Genomic DNA, 17,741 nt, shown 5'->3' with positions numbered 1-17,741 from the left:
TGCTTATGGATTGGGACAGAATCTCCCACAGAGAATTAGAGGAAAGGGCTTAAATGCCTTCACCAAAATATATGAATTAAAACATTTTAGGTCTACAGAATCACAAACTCAATGGCTTTGGAGTAACAAGAGGATTTATATATCATTACTTTTGTAGGCTTCATGTCATCTGAGCCTTGCAACAACCCTGGGATGTAGTTAGGGTGGATGTCATGACCACAGAGGCCCAGACGCCAACTCCATCCCAAGTTACATGAGAGAGTAAGAGTCACAGTCTGGAGCCCAAACCCAGTGTTGATGATGGCTGAATTAAATTATGGGATGTATGCAGAAAGAATGCTGTAAAGAGGGTGAAGGATGAGTATAGAGAAGTGCTCAGCCATTAAACATTAAAGACATTTCCTGCTTATTGATGATTTCATCCCTAGAGCAAGTTTTTCTAGTTCTAGCCACTAGAGGTCAGAGGAGCAACAGGAAAGAAAGGCTGGCTTAGCAGTTCTGGAGCAGGGGCTGCCAGGGACAAGGGGGCTGAGAATGGTCGCTTTGGATAACTGAGCCCATGTTCTGGCTCTATCTACCCACTCAGGAGGGGCTATCACAGGTCCCCAGAGAGAGAAGACACTATGCCTCATTCCCAGACTTCCGGCCATCATTCTGGTCAGTATCAAGGGAAGCTAGCTCAGCCAGGCTTCTCTGCTGGGCCCTGTGATCTCTGATGCTCCTCTCCAAGTATGGTTCAAACCAGGCACCAGAATTCTGGGTGCCATCTTAGGAATCACACAGGCTGCTAAAAGGCTGGAGAGAAACCTGTTCCACACCTGACAACTTCCTCAGAGGTCCAGAGTTTGCAGCCAGAGGTCCTCTCCATTAGGATGCTGACAGCACTCCGGATGCTCTTCCCCCAATAGTAGATACTGCAGACAGCACCAGTTTGGGTCTCGATCATTACATGAGTGTGATGCAAATAGTCTGTGCCACAGGCCTGGGAGTTCAATCACATCCTTTTTCATGACCCCATAAGGCCCCCTGAAGTCCCTTGGCCCAGAGAACATGCCCCAGCAGACTCCCCAAACCATGATGGTTACCTTTGGTACTTCTTTTTCACTGCTCCAGGGTGCATCTCACTCAGCACTTCCCCAGTAACCCCAGGTCCAGCTTTGCTTACTCCCGCAAACTTTGCTCTGCTATCGGTTTATGCACCTCATGAATGATTCAATAGCTTGTGACGCCTGACATTTGCCCCATTTTCAGTGAGCACATCCTGCCATCCAGTTCCTCACCTGCACTGAACACTCTGTAGAACACTTTTTTTTTCTTTCATTTTTTTTGAAACGGAGTCTTGCTCTGTTGCCCAGGCTGGAGTGCGGTGATCTTGGCTCATTGCAACCTCTGCCTCCTGGGTTCAAGTGATTTTCCCACCTCAGTCTCCTGAGTAGCTGGGATTATAGGCACCCTCCACTATGCCTGGCTAATTTTTGTATTTTTACTAGAGACAGGGTTTCACCATTGTTGGCCAGGCTGGTCTCGAACTCCTGACCTCAAGTGATCAGTCTGCCTTGCCCACCCAAAGTGCTGGGATTACAGGCATGAGCCACCGTGCCCGGTCAGAACAGCTCTCTTGAAGGACCTCAGTCACTATCCCTGAACAACATGAACACACAGTGCCATGTAGACATCAGGGCAGACTTGTATTGGTCTTGGCTGACGGCCAGTCCTAACATTTACAGAGCCAGGAACAGGTATAATGTGACCTCTAAAATGAACATAAGGAACCGCTAGAACAATGTTAGACTGAAATTCTGAGTGGAGGATAGGAAACATTTGAGTTTATATCGTAAATGTGATTATATTCAAACTATTCCATCTGGAGTAATTTTAGACTTAAGCTTTTGAAGATGTTTGAGGGTAAGTGGCTTCACTTGGTTGACTCTAAAGACATGTTTCTAACATTATGTCCTGTGACCTTAGCTTTGTAAGATAGTACTTGATGCCACAAATAAAAAAATCTTTGGTCAAATTAAGCTTGGGACACACTGGGTTCAAGAAAACAAGGAGGGAGAGAGGGATTTGTTTACCAGAGGACTTCTGGTTTTAGTGCTAATATGATTGTAAAGCTCTAATTCAGGAATGGGAGTACAGCATTTCTCAAGTATATTTAACCAGAAAACCTCACTTCATAGAATATATTAAATACCTCAATAAAAAAAGCCAGGTGCTGAGGCTCATGCCTGTAATCCCAGCACTTCGGGAGGCTTAGGTCAGAGAATCACTTGAGCTCAGGAGTTTGAGACCAGCCTGGTTAACACAGTGAGACCTCATCTCTAAAAAATTTTAAAGTAAGTAAATGAATACAGAAGGGGGGGAAAAAAAGAAAAACAGTTTAGGAAATACTGTTGTCTAGTGTGCAGTAGTTAACCAGCTTCCAAGGAACTTTTTTGGCCCAAGTTCATTTAATAATCAAGTATGGGCACAAAGCTCATGTACAAGAACGTTCAGCACTGTCTTTTTTTAACTACACCAAGATATCTTCCTATTGAAGAATAGTTAAGTTAGCTATGGCTCATTTAGGCAATGAAGTATTATTTAGCCATTATAAATCATGTTTCAGACTCTCAAACTTAGAGGAATGGTTAAGGTCATGAGAAAATATTCAAAATATATTAAGAGAAAAAGCAGATTGCAAAAGTAGAGATATTGCAGGAGTTCAAGAGTGCAGGTGGGAGAGCCAGACTGCCTGGGTTCAAATCCTAGTTCACCACTTATTAACTGTGTGAAAGAAAGCAAAAGTACATGGCACATGGCAGACACTCAATCAGCATAAGATGAACACTATATGTTGCCTCCTATGGTGGGCAGAACAATGGCCTCACCAACAATGTCCAAGTCCTAATCCCCAAACCTGTAATACGTTGCTTTACAGGTAAAAAGAACTTTGCAGTTGTGATTAAGTTTAGGTACTTGAGATGGGAAAGCTATCCTGAAATACCCAGTTGGGTCTGATGTAATTGCAGAAGGGAAGTAGGAGGGTCAGAGAGAGAGAGAGAGAGAGAGAGAGAGAGAGAGAGAGAGAGAGAGAGATCTGAAGATGCTGCACTGCTGGCCTTGAAGATGGAGGAAGGGGCCATGAGCCAAAGAATGTAGGCAGCATACAGAATGAAAGAGGGAAGAAAGTGAACTCTTCCCCAGAGCCTCTGGAAGGAACACTGCCTGCTGACACATTGATTTTAGCCCAGTCTTAGTTTGTTTGAGCTGCCATAAAATACCATAGACTGGATGGTTTGAACAACACACACTTATTTTCTCACAGTTCTAGAGTCTGGAAGTCCAAGATCAAGGTGCCAGAATGGTCGGTTTCTGCTGAAGGCTCTCTCCCTGGATTGCAGACAGCTGCCCTCTTGCTGTGTCCTCACACAGTGGGGAGAGAAGCAGTCTGATGTCTCTTCTTACAAGGGCATTAATTCTATCATGAGGGCTCCACTCTGTGATTTCATGTAAACCTAATTATATCCCAAAGGGCCCACCTCCAAATACCACCACACTGAGGATTAAGACTTCAGTATATGAATTTGGGGGAGGGGGTCTCAATCGAGACCAGGCTGGTCTCAATCCTCCTTCTGGATTTAAGGTCTAACTTTTAAAAAACCAAGAATGGGGATTCCAAAAGTTCTGAAAATTATTTTGGTTAGATATTCATCCATAGCAGATGAATTTCAGACTTCTGCCTTCTAAAGCTGTAAGATAATGCATGTGTAAGATAATGCATTTTAAAAAATTATTATTATTACTAGAGACAAGGTTTCACTATGTTGCCCAGGCTAGTCTTGAACTCCTGGGCTCAAGAGATCCTCCAGCCTCAGCTCCCCAAAGTGCTGGGATTACAGGCATGAGCCACTGTGCCAGGCTAAATGTGCATTTTTTTACGCTACTATATTTGTGGTAATTTGTCACAGCAACAATAGAAACAAATGCAAGTATCAACCCAATATTGCCTTCCAAGCACCTATGGGCATGGAGAAAATCTAGAAAGGTGGCTATTCCTGCAGGAGTAGGATTATGAATCACTTGATTCTTTTTACATTTTTTTTACAATAAGCACACATTAATTTTAAAATATAAAACAAACCAGAAAACTTTTCTTGTAAATATTATTAGCCCATGCTGAGAAAAGCAGATAAACCTGCTTGCTTTAACCTTTATGGACTAGGCAGATCCACAAGTCCTTCTATCATCCCAGGCAGTGCATACCCAGAGGAGCTCAGAAGGAAAAAAACTGTTCATCTCTGCAATGGTGGTGCTCACGAGACTGTAGCATTGCAAGATAGACTAAGGAGCAAAGAAAGCCAATGAGTTTCACTCCAAATTAGCTAGTGGTGTCTCCCATCATGAGTGGGAAAGCATAAATTGGTGTTTCCTGCTTATTCATCATGAATAGTTATACCACTGTGGTCCAGAGAAAGCAAGCCATGCCTTGGCTGTGCTTCTGGATTTTCCAGGCAAGACGGATTTCCCTTGGGCATCTGTGGCGGGCTGTGCTGACAGGGGGCAGAGAAAAGAATCTGCAATTCCTCCCACCCAAAGAACCCAAGAGATGGCTGCATGCACTCAGAATACAGCTGTTGTCATCCCTGACAGCCCAAATCTTCCTTCTGGATTTCAGGTCTAACTTTTAAAAAGCCAAGAATGAGGATTCCAAAAGTTCTGAAAATTTTGGTCAGATATTATGATTTGGGTGATTATTACACTCTCTATGCATGAAGTCTGAGGTCTTAAATCAAACAGCCTTTGTTTCCACATTTCTCAAAAGAAAAGAAAAAGCCATCACCCACTCGTATTTAAAAACCAAACTGAACCGAACAAAAGCACCCACCAGAGGACACGCCTCGGCCGGGGCCTCCTTCAATGACCTCCTTTCTTCACACAGCATTGGGATAAGGTTGCAAACATCTAAAGCGACCCACAAGTCACCAGAAAGAAATGAGCTCAGACTTGCAATTTCAATTTCGTTTCCTCTCAGTACAAGGGAACATCCTGCTTGTCAGTCCCAGAGTGCACGGACTTGTGCGGTTCCAGCTGTGACCCACACACCAAGAGCTGGTCCCTTCTTCTTTCATCTCCTCCTCTGAAGGCCCCAGGGGTGGGAGAATGTGATGATATGAATCTTCAGATTATAAACCTAGCTCGGAAATGAGAAATACCCCTGCTTGGCAAACAAGTCTGAGAAACTGTCAAATACTATTGCTTAAAGGTAAGTCGGGTTGTTGGACGAGTTGCTGATATTGGGTTTATCCCTATGAACACAACTGGAAGAGGATGAAAACTCTAGAAGGAAAGAAAGAGCTCTGCTCTTACAGGGCAGGCAGAGTTTAAGACCAAAAAGGAAAAAAGTTAAAACAGTAAGAATGAAAATTATGGTGAATAGTAATTCTCCACCAAGATCCTTTTGTTAAGTACATTTCTACTAGCATGGCAGGCTTGGCTGTGTGAAGATTACCTTCCCCAAAAGGAAAACATTTTATGGTAATACATGTAATTTTATTGTCACTCAATACATTTAATGATGGATTTTTTACTCTTTAGTTTTTGAAATCATAGTGGACTATTGAAAACTCATTATTCCTGACCTCAAGTTTCCAAGAGAAATGTTAATTCTAAGGAAGTAACTGAAAAAAAAATCCCAGCTAGGAATAGAAAGCAATTTTATCGTATATGTTCTGTTATTTATCTCAGGCTCACAACTGCGCGAAAGAGCAACTCATAAATAATTCTACTAAGGCTTTCTGGACTTTTCTTTCTTGAGACAGGGTCTCGCTTTGTTACTCAGACCGGAGTCCAGTGGCATGACCACAGCTCATGGCAGCGTTGAACTCAAGCTTAAGTAATCCTCCAACCTCGCCTCCTGAGTAGCTAGAACTACAGGTACACAACACTAAATTCGGCTTTTTCTTTTTTTTTCCATAGAAACAGGGTCTCACTATGTTGCCCAGGTTGGTCTTGAACTTCTGGTCTCAAGCGATCAGCCTCTAGGCTTTTTCTTAAAACAAAAGAGCAACTGTAATGTTGTAATGTTGTAATAACAACAATAATAACTCTTACTAGGAGCTTTTTATGTACCAGGCCCTGTCTCAACTTTTTTATGAGGCTGGTATAACTTTATTCCTATTTTACTGAGGTTTACAGAGGTGAAGTAACTTGGTCACAAAGCTAGCAAGTGGTGGAGTCAGGAATTAAGCTTGAGATACGAATCCAGAGAAGTGACTGTCACATTTTAGCATGTATTCTCCTTGACCAGCTTTTTTACATCACACTTTTTTTTTTTTTAGACAGAGTCTTGCTTTGTTGCCCAGGTTGGAGTGCAGTAGTGATTGTAGCTCGCTACAACCTCCCGGGTTCAGGCGATTCTCCTGCCTCAGCCTCCCGAGTAGATGGGATTACAGGCATGCGCCAACACACCTGGCTCATTTTTGTATTTTTGGCAGACATGGGGTTTCACTGTGTTGACCAGGCTGGTCTCAAACGCCTGACCTCAAGTGATCCACCCACCTCAGGCTCCCAAAGTGCTGGGATTACAGGCATGAGCCACCTCGCTTGGCCTTCGCATATAAATGTATACTTGAGTAATGGGAAATAAAAGAGAGACTGGTAATACTTGTGAGTTAGATACACACAGGTTTTGAGAAGCTTTTTACTTTACTTTAAAGGCCATGAGAAAGAAAATCTCGTTAAAAGAACTACACATGTATTCTTCGGTACTCTAATGGTCTGTCCATACACTCTCTCCCTGACCCACCTCACCCCCTAGTTTTCCACCCCATACGTATGTAGCACACAAAGATCAAATAGACCTGAAACGCCAATCTCCTTGCGAATCACCTCCTCTTCGTCACCTGAAAACTATGCATCTGTTTTTGTACACAGCTGAGTTTGATTCCTCAGAAGATGCTCCCCTAACTAACTTGCGGCATGGAGAGGCCATGCAAACGTAGGCAATGAGGATATCACGTGGTGGCCCAGCACCAGCAGGAGTCAACCCAGACATGTGGATATATCCAAAGACCCAGCACAATCAGCAGGAACAGCGCAACCTGCTTACACCAGGGAATTCAGCTGGTGGGGAACGTTCTGCTTTTTCCAAAGTTCTGCTGCCCAGAAGCTGTGATCGCAGGCTTGTTACAGAAGAAAGACTTCTGGGCCCACAGCATCTCAAGAGTGAGGCTGACAGGCAGGTTTAATCATGGCAGTTGCCCTTTCCAAAACTGTAAGGGTAATATCTAAAGAGAATGTGGAATTCTATACTTTGAAAAGTCCTGATTTCATTGCACACCTTCACCCCTTGCCAAACACAGCTTCAACATAGTCTTTTCTTACCAATTCCTTTCCAAATGGCATACATCTTTCAAGAAAACATACTCGCTGGTTTTAGGTAAAGAGAACACAGGGAAGTTCTGGTCCAAGGAAGAAAGCTCAATTTTTAAAAGGCAAGGAGAATAGTGCGTAGTCATGGTGCTCAATGATCACCAGTCAACTAACTTAGTTGACTTTGACCCCACTGAACCAAAAGTGTTCATATTTAATTAACAGAATAATGAACACTTATCCCTGCTCGTCCTCAAATTTAAAAATTGTTTCGTTGCTTGAGTACCCAGTTCTTTCAAAGTTTTCAAGGAATGAGCCTGTTTCTGGAGTAAATGGCAGAGTTTCTTCCTGGGAAATAAACTTTCAAAAAGAACTCACAAGAGCAGCTAGGCTAGATGGTTGAAGTGGACTAAGTTAGTCCCTTGGCTATCTGCTCAGATCTTTGGACAGCCTGATTTTGCCTACTGTAATTTGGGGCATTGGAATTGAGTTCTGAAAGCAGAAAGGAATCATCCTGGGTCACTAGGGAAGGGCTGTTTCATGGCCTCTGAGAGTCAAATTTATACATCCAGGCCACTGCAAGTTAAGGATTGAAGAGCTACAGTGGCTCCTAAAAGGAGGATCAGGAAGGACCCAGGAAAATGCAGGGGTTGGGCATGAGACTGGGAAAGGGCAGAGGGAACCTGAGCTACAGGTTGGAGAGAGAAGCTATTACTGCATACCTCGCAGAGCAGGCTCAACAGATGGGAAGGAGAAGGTAGGGGAAAGAAGATGGATTTTGGAGACAAATGAGAGCCTGAGTTTGAAACCAGACTCCCATTTTCACGCTGAGCGACCTTGGGCAACTTAATCTCTCTGGGCTCTAGTAGTAATACTTTGAAAAAGAATAATATTACAGATCTACAACTCTTCATGCATAATTCCCAAATCCAAAAAAGTCTGAAAAGAAAGATTTTTCATAACTTATTTGGCAGCAAAACCTGACATGAGCTGACATGTGTGTCTCCTAGTCTTTCTCCACTTAATGTAACTAATTCTTCTTCTCAAGTTTTAGAGTAGAAATTTAATTTGATCACAGGGTGTTGCCCCAGAACCTGCCAGTTGTGTTAAACAATAGCATATTCATTGCATTACTTTTCTAAATAATAGTATGTACTTTATAAATTCTCTAAAATCAGAAAAAGTCTGAATCCAGAAATATATCTGGCCTCAAGGGTTAATTTGTATCTGAGAGGGCTGTTGGGAGGATTCAGTGAGAAAATGAGAAAAGTCAAGTGTGAAATAACTAGTATTATATGCAGCTTTAAGGCCTTGATAAATTGTAACTACCATGATTAGACTTGTGTCACCAGAGAATGTTCTAGAAACATGGTGGTGGACAATAACCATCTGTGGACACTCCACAGTAAGCTTTAGCTAGCTTCACACAGCCAGCAGGGCTCCCACAAGCTGCACAGTTGGTGCCTGCCTTGCAGGAAAGAGAGGCACTGTGTACTACGGATGGAGAACTCTCTCATCATCAATCCTTCTGTCAGATGCTGACACAGGGGCTTCCCCCATGGAGCAATGAGGGCACCTCAAATGAAACCATGCCTCATCTGGCTCTAATTTAGCATGGCACACTCCACCAAGCTCTGCTTCATGAAGACTGTGTGGACACTCACAAACATATTTTTCCTAAGACTTTCCCTTGTGATATTCACAGATAATGAAGGGGAAAGAACAAAGACCTAGTTAAGAATCTTTATAATAATATAATGATCACCTCATGTGGAGTCTTAATCTAAACAGACAGCAGCAGAAGTCAATACTTCCTGTACATCTTACAAAAGTAAGATTTATAACTATCATGTCTTTCCACATATTAGAAGACATGAACAGACACCCCAAGCTGTGGAACTTAATAGCAACCTACACCACCTTCTCTTTTGCCACTCTCCATAATGTAGGTCTCATGGGGTGAATGATCTGACTTGGTAGATAAATTCAACATCTGGCATGAAAACAGAAACTTTCAAAAAACCAAACAAATCATCACCTAACCGTGTTTGTCTGGCATGCTTAGAACTTAGAAGTGAAACCAGGATATCTAATAATAGACATAGATACTAAAGTGAGAACTGTTGGCAACACCAATATGAAAAGACATTTGAAAAGGTCTTAAACTGCAACTTCAATACACTGTTTGGATATCCCACCCCCTAATTCTTTTCTCAAGGGTGTTTTACATCAGTGTGTGAGTTACCCCTACAAATCAGGCTCATGTACCTGCAAAGGTGCTTCCTTTATTCTCTCTCTCTTATTTTTTTTTTTTTTGAGACATGATCTCACTTTGCTGCCCAGGCTGGAGTACAATGGTTCAATCATAGCTCACTGCAGCCTTGAACACCTGGGCTCAAGCAACCTTCTTGCCTCAGCTTCCCAAGTAGCTGGGACTACAGGCATGTGTCACTACACTCAGCTAATTTTTTTTTTTTTTTTTTTAAGAGATGGGGCCTTGTTATGTTGCCCAGGCTGGTCTCAAACTCCTGGGCTCAAGCAATCCTCTTGCCTCCACCTCCCAAAGTGCTGGGATTATAGGCATGCACCACCACCCCTGGCCTTCCTCCTTTTAGTCTCTAAGTGCCATCAGCAGAGGGCACACATGCACACACTATTGGGAGCATGGCTCCTCACATAACATACAGGGTGTTCACCAAGATGGCGCCAGCCTTCCGAAGTGCTCATAAGCAGGAAGAGCTCAATCCAAGCCTGTGAAATGGATTCATTACAACAGGAAGACATTGAGTCCATCAACTCACAGTGAAGGCAGGACAGCTCGGGGTTGTGTTCAGATAATTACTCCTTTAAAAACTCTCACAGGCTTCTCATTGACCATAGGGTAAACTCTAAAGTCTACAACCCTTCATATGATTGACAGAGCTCTTGGTTGTCTGACTCCAAATCAATTTCTGTTTTAAATCTCTTCCTTTAACTTACTCTTAAATATCTCAAATGTGCCAAGTTCTCTATTCCTTTTGAGCCTCTCAGGTGCCCTTCCTTCTCCCCTACACCCTGAGCCCAACTTTACCCCTTCATTTCTCAGCTTAGACAGTAATTTCCTAAGGAAGGAAGGCTTTCTTTATCCTCCAAATGACATGGTCTTCCTTGTTTTGTGCTCCTACAGGTCTCTGTGCTTCTCTGTCATAAAACTGCCTCATTTGTTTAATGTTGTTTCTCTTACTGAACCATTAAGTTCCCTGAGAGCAGGGACTACACATTTTTGTTCACCTCTGTATAAACAAATGTCATTCAAATACTATTAAAGTGGAGCTTCTTCCTTTAAAAGTCAAATAAGGGCTAGGCATGGTGGCTCATGCCTGTAATCTTAGCACTTTGGAAGGCCAAGGCGGGTGGATCACCTGAGGTCGGGAGTTAGAGACCAGCCTGGCCAACATGATGAAACCCTGTCTCTACTAAAAATACAAAAAACAAACAAACAAAAAAATTAGCTGGGCCTGGTGTTGAGTGCCTGTAATCCCAGCTACTCGGGAGGCTGAGGCAGGAGAATCACTCGAACCTGGGAGGTGGAGGTTGCGGTGAGCCGAGTTTGCCCCACTGTACTCCAACCTGGGTGACAGAGCAAGACTCTGTCTCAAAAAAAAAAAAAAAAAATGTCAAATAAGAACCAACAATGACTATATGCTTTTCAAAACAGAACTTCTATCATTCATTGTCCATCTTTTAAAAGCAAAGACAAAGACACTAAAAGCAAAAACAAACAACACTTCCACACCTGGGGGATGGGGTTTCCGTCTAGATAACTTTTGTATGGAAAGAATTTGAAGATTTCTCCTTCCTTACCACATCTTGGCTTGGATTTTATTTGCTTTAAGGTTTTAGGATTCCAGCATGCCACCAGCATAATTTCTACCAGAGAAGTTAAAAATTGTGTTTGTCATCACCTGGTATTCAATCATCAATCTGAGTCACACAACAAACTAGTGGAGTCACTTCTTCTGGCATGAAATATGAAATGTGCCATAGGAACTTGGTAATATCTCCATTCACAAAACCATTGGAGCCAGGAGTTCTGACCCTAGTCATGAATTGTCTAGTTTGGCTGCTCAGAGTCATGTGTCAGCCTTCTCCCTGATCATGAACTTGGAGGTTGGCCAGCCAAGCAATACTCCAAAGATTTCCAGGCATGAACAGGAAGAAAATTGTATTTTACATTCCATTTCTTTCAACTCATGTTGTAATTCTGGGAAGCCCGGGTGCCTGCTTTAAATGTTCTACAGATAAACATGAAGAAATGACATGCATGCATATCATTATCATGATTGTATTCAATATGACATCAAGACTAGAGCAGACTTGCACGGATGAATTACTATCCCCCTGTAGGGAGCAGAAATCAATCCTATGGGGGTGGGATATGGGAGAACAGATCAGTATCAGCATGGAGGGAAGTACTGGGGAGATTGATACTGGGTTGCTGAGATGCCACTGGCAAGCCTTAGGATGCTGACTTGTTTAAGGCAACCTTGGTCCTGGTGGGGAAGGCTGATGGACAACAGCCAGTGGGGGAATCAGGAGAAAGCATTAAAATGTCTTTATATTAGACAATTGTTTATGTGCTGGAAATAAATTTGGAGGTAATATGGTGAGGGGTTCGATTAGCAGACAGAGCCAGAGAAACCTGAAAATACTCATGCTATGGTCTGAATGTCTGTGCCCGCCCCCCACCTTATTCATTTGTTGAAACTTTATCACCAATTTGATGGCATATATTAAGAAAGTCACTGCACTCTTCCTCTTCTTCCTCCCTTTCCTTTCCTTCCCAAACAATTCAGTCCAAAAGTCACTAGGCCAGGCTGAATAAGATGGTACCTGCTATAGTGTTGGAGCCCAGGGAGGGTAAGGAGGGTGTTGGTGAAGGGGAGTGGCAGTGGCCACCCAGAAATGATGTTGGAGCCCAAGTTTGGTGAGGAAAACAGGAGACTGGTTATACTGGAGTGAGGGAGAAGGAGGGCTAGTTAAATAATAAACATATTACAGATAATAAAAACTAAGTTTTTATTAAAAACAAAATCTTGTTGTCAAGAAGGTGGTTACAAATATGGAAAAGGAGAAAGTATGAATGAGCCTTTTATTAAATAAGAATTTAAAAGCAATGGGGCAAACTCATGGTTTTCAAGAGAGATGTGTATAATTTCTAATTCTGTCCACTGAGAGTGCCCGGGGCCAGCGACAATGCAATAACAATGAACACAGCTAGCACCCAGATCTTTGTTTGTAAATACCATTCTCCATCATCAGAAACTAATGCTCTTCGGAGAGACGACTGATTTCAGGGTTGGGAAAGTATAAGATGAAACTGGAATATCTTGCGATGCTAGAAATTGAGGAAGCATTCAAAGGATAACGGGGACATCTCCAAAGGACATATAAGTTAGCCAGAAAGGGCTCCCATGAGCAGTAACTGAACAAGTTAAGTATAAAAATAATAAAAGAAATGGATCATAATCCATTGAATATCACAGGAATCCATGAGATCATACCAACACAAATAAATGAAGTTTGATAAGAAGTGGGGTAAAAATTGCACAATACCAAAGTATTGCCCTGCAAAATATATACAAATTACAAAAGAAAAAAGTAACTACTGTGCAGAAGCCTGGCAGACACTCCCTCAATTGAGTGATCATAATCAATATTAAGTGATCAGAGTTGACACCTGTCCCCATAATGGGACAAACTAATACCACATGCTACCTGTTTGATACAGTGAGAACACAGCATCAACTTGGTGGGATTCCTACCAAAGAGGCACAACCTGAAAATAATCATATGAAAGCATCAGAGACCCACATTAGGGAGCAGTCTACAAAATTGGGGGTGTTGGGGTATCATATTGGCAATTTACTCTCAAATGATTCAAAATAGAATGACATTTGTACTGTACTTGGGAACTTTTCTTTAGGTTGGAGATTCTTTCAAAATTTAAAAAGTTAATGAGAAGAGTGACCTTGTGTTATTGTAGATTTGATGGAAGCCAAGTGTCAAGGTAAGATTAAGATCTGGATGGACCAAGACAAGTGTCAACAATTATACTTTAGGGTAATGATTCTGAAATTTTCTCTGGTGAAGCATCAGTTTTTCCCCACCAGTCCATTATGAAGCAATAGTTTTGTAAAATGCAAAAATCCCACGCTTGGATTTCAGGACAATATCGTATTGCAATAAGAGTTTTCAAATGCTTACTCTCAATGTCTGAACTTAGAATGAACCAGTAGCAAATGATTTCTGGACTAGCTTGGACCACGCTTTGAGCAGTGTTTTCTACAGTTGAAGATGCGTGGATCCCTGATTGCCATCAAATCCACATGGAAAATCAAAATAACTGGTCACACTGTTATCCAAATGGTAGTAATAATAATTAGCACCCTAATTAACATCAACCATCTACACAAAGTATTCAAAAAAGGGACCGCCCAGGCAATATGAAGGGATTAAAGACCTGCCTTTGTGAAGAGTCATTCAACTTCTCCAAAGGGGTCACATGACAAGAAAAGATGCACCCACCCCTGATTACAAAGTAGCTGCTTTGTGGTGACTTCAGAAGAAAAATCCAGTTACACAGAAGATGAACAAGAACATTTTGCATGGACCAGTCTGCAATGCCAAGCCATGACTATCATTGCTGGGAAGGGAACCAGCATTCAGAAGGGGTTAGTTAGTAGAGGACAGCTCCCAAATCAGATGGGTTTGATTTAACTACAGATACTGAGGGTCAAGCTACTGATTCCAACATAGTCCACACACAGGCCCACTCTGGTTCTATGCTGCAAACAGCCTCTCCTTCATACAACGGCAGGCTTTCAAGTAAAAGAGAACATTTCTTTATAACAAACCAAGTCCAAAGCAGAACAACAAAAAAGGAGCGATTGCATCCTCTGGAAAGTGGCAAAACTCCATCCAAGCTCAGGGTTCTTCTAGAGGACACTCTGACACTTTTGTTGCATGTCCCTGTATGCTGGAATTCTCATGCTAGTGTCCCCCCAACACTGACTCCAGACACACACAGAGGAAGCTCCACATAGAAACCCATGAGATGGAATCAACAACAACAGACTGCTGTGGCATGTCTCTCATGTGAGGCACCTCACTTACCTGGGGCAGTTTTGTAGCAAGTTCTGGAGGGCAGCGATGGGGCGTTCTTTGTCCTGGGGCTCTGTGTACTCTGCAAGACTTGTCTCTGCCTCTTCAGCTCCTCTTCCCTTTCCTGAGCTGCTCGGATCTCTTCCTCGATCATGGACAAAGTCCGCTGTTTCCTGGACCTCAGCTTGAAGGGTCCAACCATCACGTCGGATTCTTGAGTGGCCAGGAGGGAGGCTGTGCTTCTCAGCTCAGCTGCCTCCGAGTACTTGCTGAAATAGCTTCCTTCGGGCCTGGTCTCCTCCATGTTAATCGGGCCACTGGGTTGCACAGCTGGCAGTGGCTGGGGGGGGCCCCTTTCCCTGAGTGCCCTGTCTTCAGCAGGCAGAATCTTTGGTAATACATCCCTTTTCTCTTGAACAGGAGAAGACACCTGAGGTGGTTCAAACATGCTCTGAGGCTTTTCTGAGCCGAAAGCCCCAGCTTCAGCTTCCTCTAGAGTTGTTTCAGGTCCCTGTTGCTCTGCTCCATCCCTGCTGGTTTTGGACACAGCTTTATCCACCTGCTCGGCTATGGCTTGTTGAATGGCATTCTGCACCAGGAGACCAGCCTGATACTCCAAGGGATCATCAACCGACGGAGAGTCCCCCAGCATGGAGGAAGGGGAATAGAAACCATGATCGCTAAATGACTTGGAGACGCCTTCTCCTCGGCCCTCTGAGGGGTTGTCAGTTTGTGGCGTCTGCGGCAGAGAAAAATCAGCCAGTGAATTTTCCTGGAGGGCATTGGTTGTCTCATTGGAGGCCCCGCTGTCACTGATGTTGTCCATGCTGAAATCATTGGATAGGGTCTCCAGGACTGTGGTATCCTGAGACCTCACCGACAATTCATCAAGACCAGAGTCAAGCTCCTCTTGGGTCAAGGAGACATTGACAGATTTTGAGAACTGATCCAAAATCCCATGGTCATCATCCTTGACCACGGTGAGGACGGCCCGGGCGCTCGTAAATTCTCCATCCTCTGCCCACAGTTTAGATAAGGGCCCACGTTTAGAAGGCTCGCTGTAGGGCCCTTCCTTCCCCTGAGGGGCTGTGTTGCCCTGGCTTCCTGCTGCCAGTGGGGTCTCCAGGGCACCGGGGGATTTCTGTCCCTTGGTGGCTGAGGCACCACTGTCTTCTGGAGGTCCCCCGACAGAAGGTGGTCTCGGATTAGTCAGTGGCTTGTCTGAGTTGACTGACCCCAGAGGCCTGTAGAAAGGCTTGATGGAGAACAGCCTGGGTGTACTCTGGCCCTTGGCCACTGCTTGCCTGGAATTCTCCATCAGCTGAAATTGTTTGCGAGCAGCAGAGAAATCTATCTGCTCTGTGACAATGTCCTCCTTTGCTTTGTCAATCATGCTTGCGCGTTCATGAGAGGAGGCAGGGGCTGTGCAGAGCTGCGATGGGGGCTGCTGCTGCTGCTGTAACTGTTGCTGCAGCAGCAATTGTTCCTGCTGCGCCCTTTTCTCCTTGCGCTCCTTGTACTTTTTGTGCGACTCCAGATGTTCCTCGTCCAGCTGCTCCTCGATGGTTTTTTCCTGCGGGGGATTCCACCATTTTGCTGCAATGCCAGGATTCTTCTTGACGGCCTGGCTGCGGATGAGCTCTCTCCTCTCCTTTTCCAGCTCCAGCATTTCTTCTGAAGGCCTCACTTTTCTAACGCAGTATTGTTCTTTCTCACGCTCGTCATCCTCAAAGAGCTTGGAGGGCTTCTTGTCCTCATGGAAGGCACGCAGCTCAAACTTGGCCTCCTTCTTCAATGTGGTGAGAGTGAACTCTCCATCTCGGGAAGAACACCATGAGCTGGTTGAGGAGCTGGGGCTGACAGGGGCCTGCAGGCTGTCCCCCAGCGCATCTCTAGGCTGGCTGGGGGAATGGCCATTTGTTCTTTCTGCCTCTGCCATGGGGTCAGGGCTGCTATTACTGAGCTCGATGTGAGGCGGTGCCTGCTGGCTAGCTGTTCTCTCAGTGGGTTCTGGCTGGGTCGTCTCGTGGACAGGGGGGCTTAGGCCGCCCACCAGGACCACTGCACCAGGCTCTGGGGAGGATGTTCCATTGAACGTTCCGTCCACAGCAGAATCACAGCAGTTGGCCTCCAGCACCTCATCTAGATAGCGGATCTCTCTGGCAACATCGTTATCCAGGGATTCGTGGTGATCAGTGAGGAGGCCATTATGTGGGGGTGAATAGAAAGGGGAAGGGTGGTCCATGGGATGTGGGGTAGAGGTGATTCCAGGAACACTTTTACATTCTGCAACAGACACCTCAATTTCCATGTTTTTGTGATCTGGGGAAAGAGAGCTGGTAGCAGGCTCCAGGAGGGTGGCACTATAGTCTTCTCCCTCGCTTTTTAACCGGATATCATCCTCAGAAAGCTGGGGAGGCTTCTGGAATAAAGAGAAAACAAAAGTCGGGGTTAAATACTGCATCTCTTATGGATGTGAATGCTGACAAACTGACTCATAACTAAGAAGGAAAATGGAAACCACAGTGACAAATTCTTTTGAATAGAAATTTCCTAATAATCCCTTAAATGTTCATTTTCTTGTAGTAACGGGTGCCCAACCCTCTCTGTTTTACAGATTCCATTTTGTTTACATGCTAGTGCCATTTTTTAATTTTATCTACTAAGGTGGAAGAGATTACATCATTATTGTACCAGAGTCTTCCCAAGTATTTTGTAGCAAATGATTGCAGGCTATGCAATAGGACTATTAATAGGATTGCAAAAAGAAGGTCCTTTTGTATGAACAGATCTTTAAAACATATGACTTTCTGCCAGATGTAATGCAGTTATTCTGGAGACAAGAAACTTTTTGGAAAATCTTTCCAGAATAAAATACTGGAAAACAGTAGATCCCTTTAATGGCAGCACATAGGCTACAGTGCCTCACTGCCATGGCTGTAACTGACCATGTGCCTTATAAACACCATCACCAAAGCCACTGACTGCACAGCTCTGTTTTCTGGGATTGCATCAAAATAATACTCTTTAGTTAAGAAGTCAGCATTGTTTTGAAAAACTAATGGCCAGTGGTACCTCTCCTCCAGTTTCTTAACTGCTTTATATGTGATATCTTGAGTTTGTGATTCAATAGGAAAACTCTATCTCCTTAATGTTTTAAAATCCATCATATATATATATACATATATACACACACACACATATATATATACACACACACATATATTTTATATATATATATATAT

General features: G+C 43.6%; 1 protein-coding gene and 1 long non-coding RNA gene across 9 annotated transcripts in view; one reads left to right on the top strand and one right to left on the bottom strand.

Moving 5' to 3' along the window:
- Positions 1 to 17,741, bottom strand: part of PALM2AKAP2 (PALM2 and AKAP2 fusion) — a 398,719-nt gene that overhangs the window by 18,977 nt on the left and 362,001 nt on the right. For all 8 annotated transcript variants that reach the window (XM_017859235.1, XM_017859233.1, XM_017859234.1 and 5 more), the window contains one exon: positions 14,509 to 16,918. In XM_017859235.1, coding sequence (XP_017714724.1) covers positions 14,509 to 16,918 — 2,410 coding nt within the window. The remainder of the gene's footprint in view (positions 1 to 14,508; positions 16,919 to 17,741) is intronic.
- LOC108519949 (uncharacterized) lies at positions 4,997 to 8,193 on the top strand. The gene is made up of 3 exons (XR_001882774.1): positions 4,997 to 5,245; positions 5,802 to 5,916; positions 6,916 to 8,193. It is a non-coding gene; the product is annotated as an uncharacterized LOC108519949 (long non-coding RNA).

The sequence above is a fragment of the Rhinopithecus bieti genome, unplaced genomic scaffold (genome assembly GCF_001698545.2).
Source record: "Rhinopithecus bieti isolate Rb0 unplaced genomic scaffold, ASM169854v2 scaffold_47444, whole genome shotgun sequence".
Taxonomy (NCBI): Eukaryota; Metazoa; Chordata; class Mammalia; order Primates; family Cercopithecidae; genus Rhinopithecus; species Rhinopithecus bieti.
Note: the sequence above shows the minus strand (reverse complement) of the source record. Positions and strands in the feature narration are given on the sequence as shown.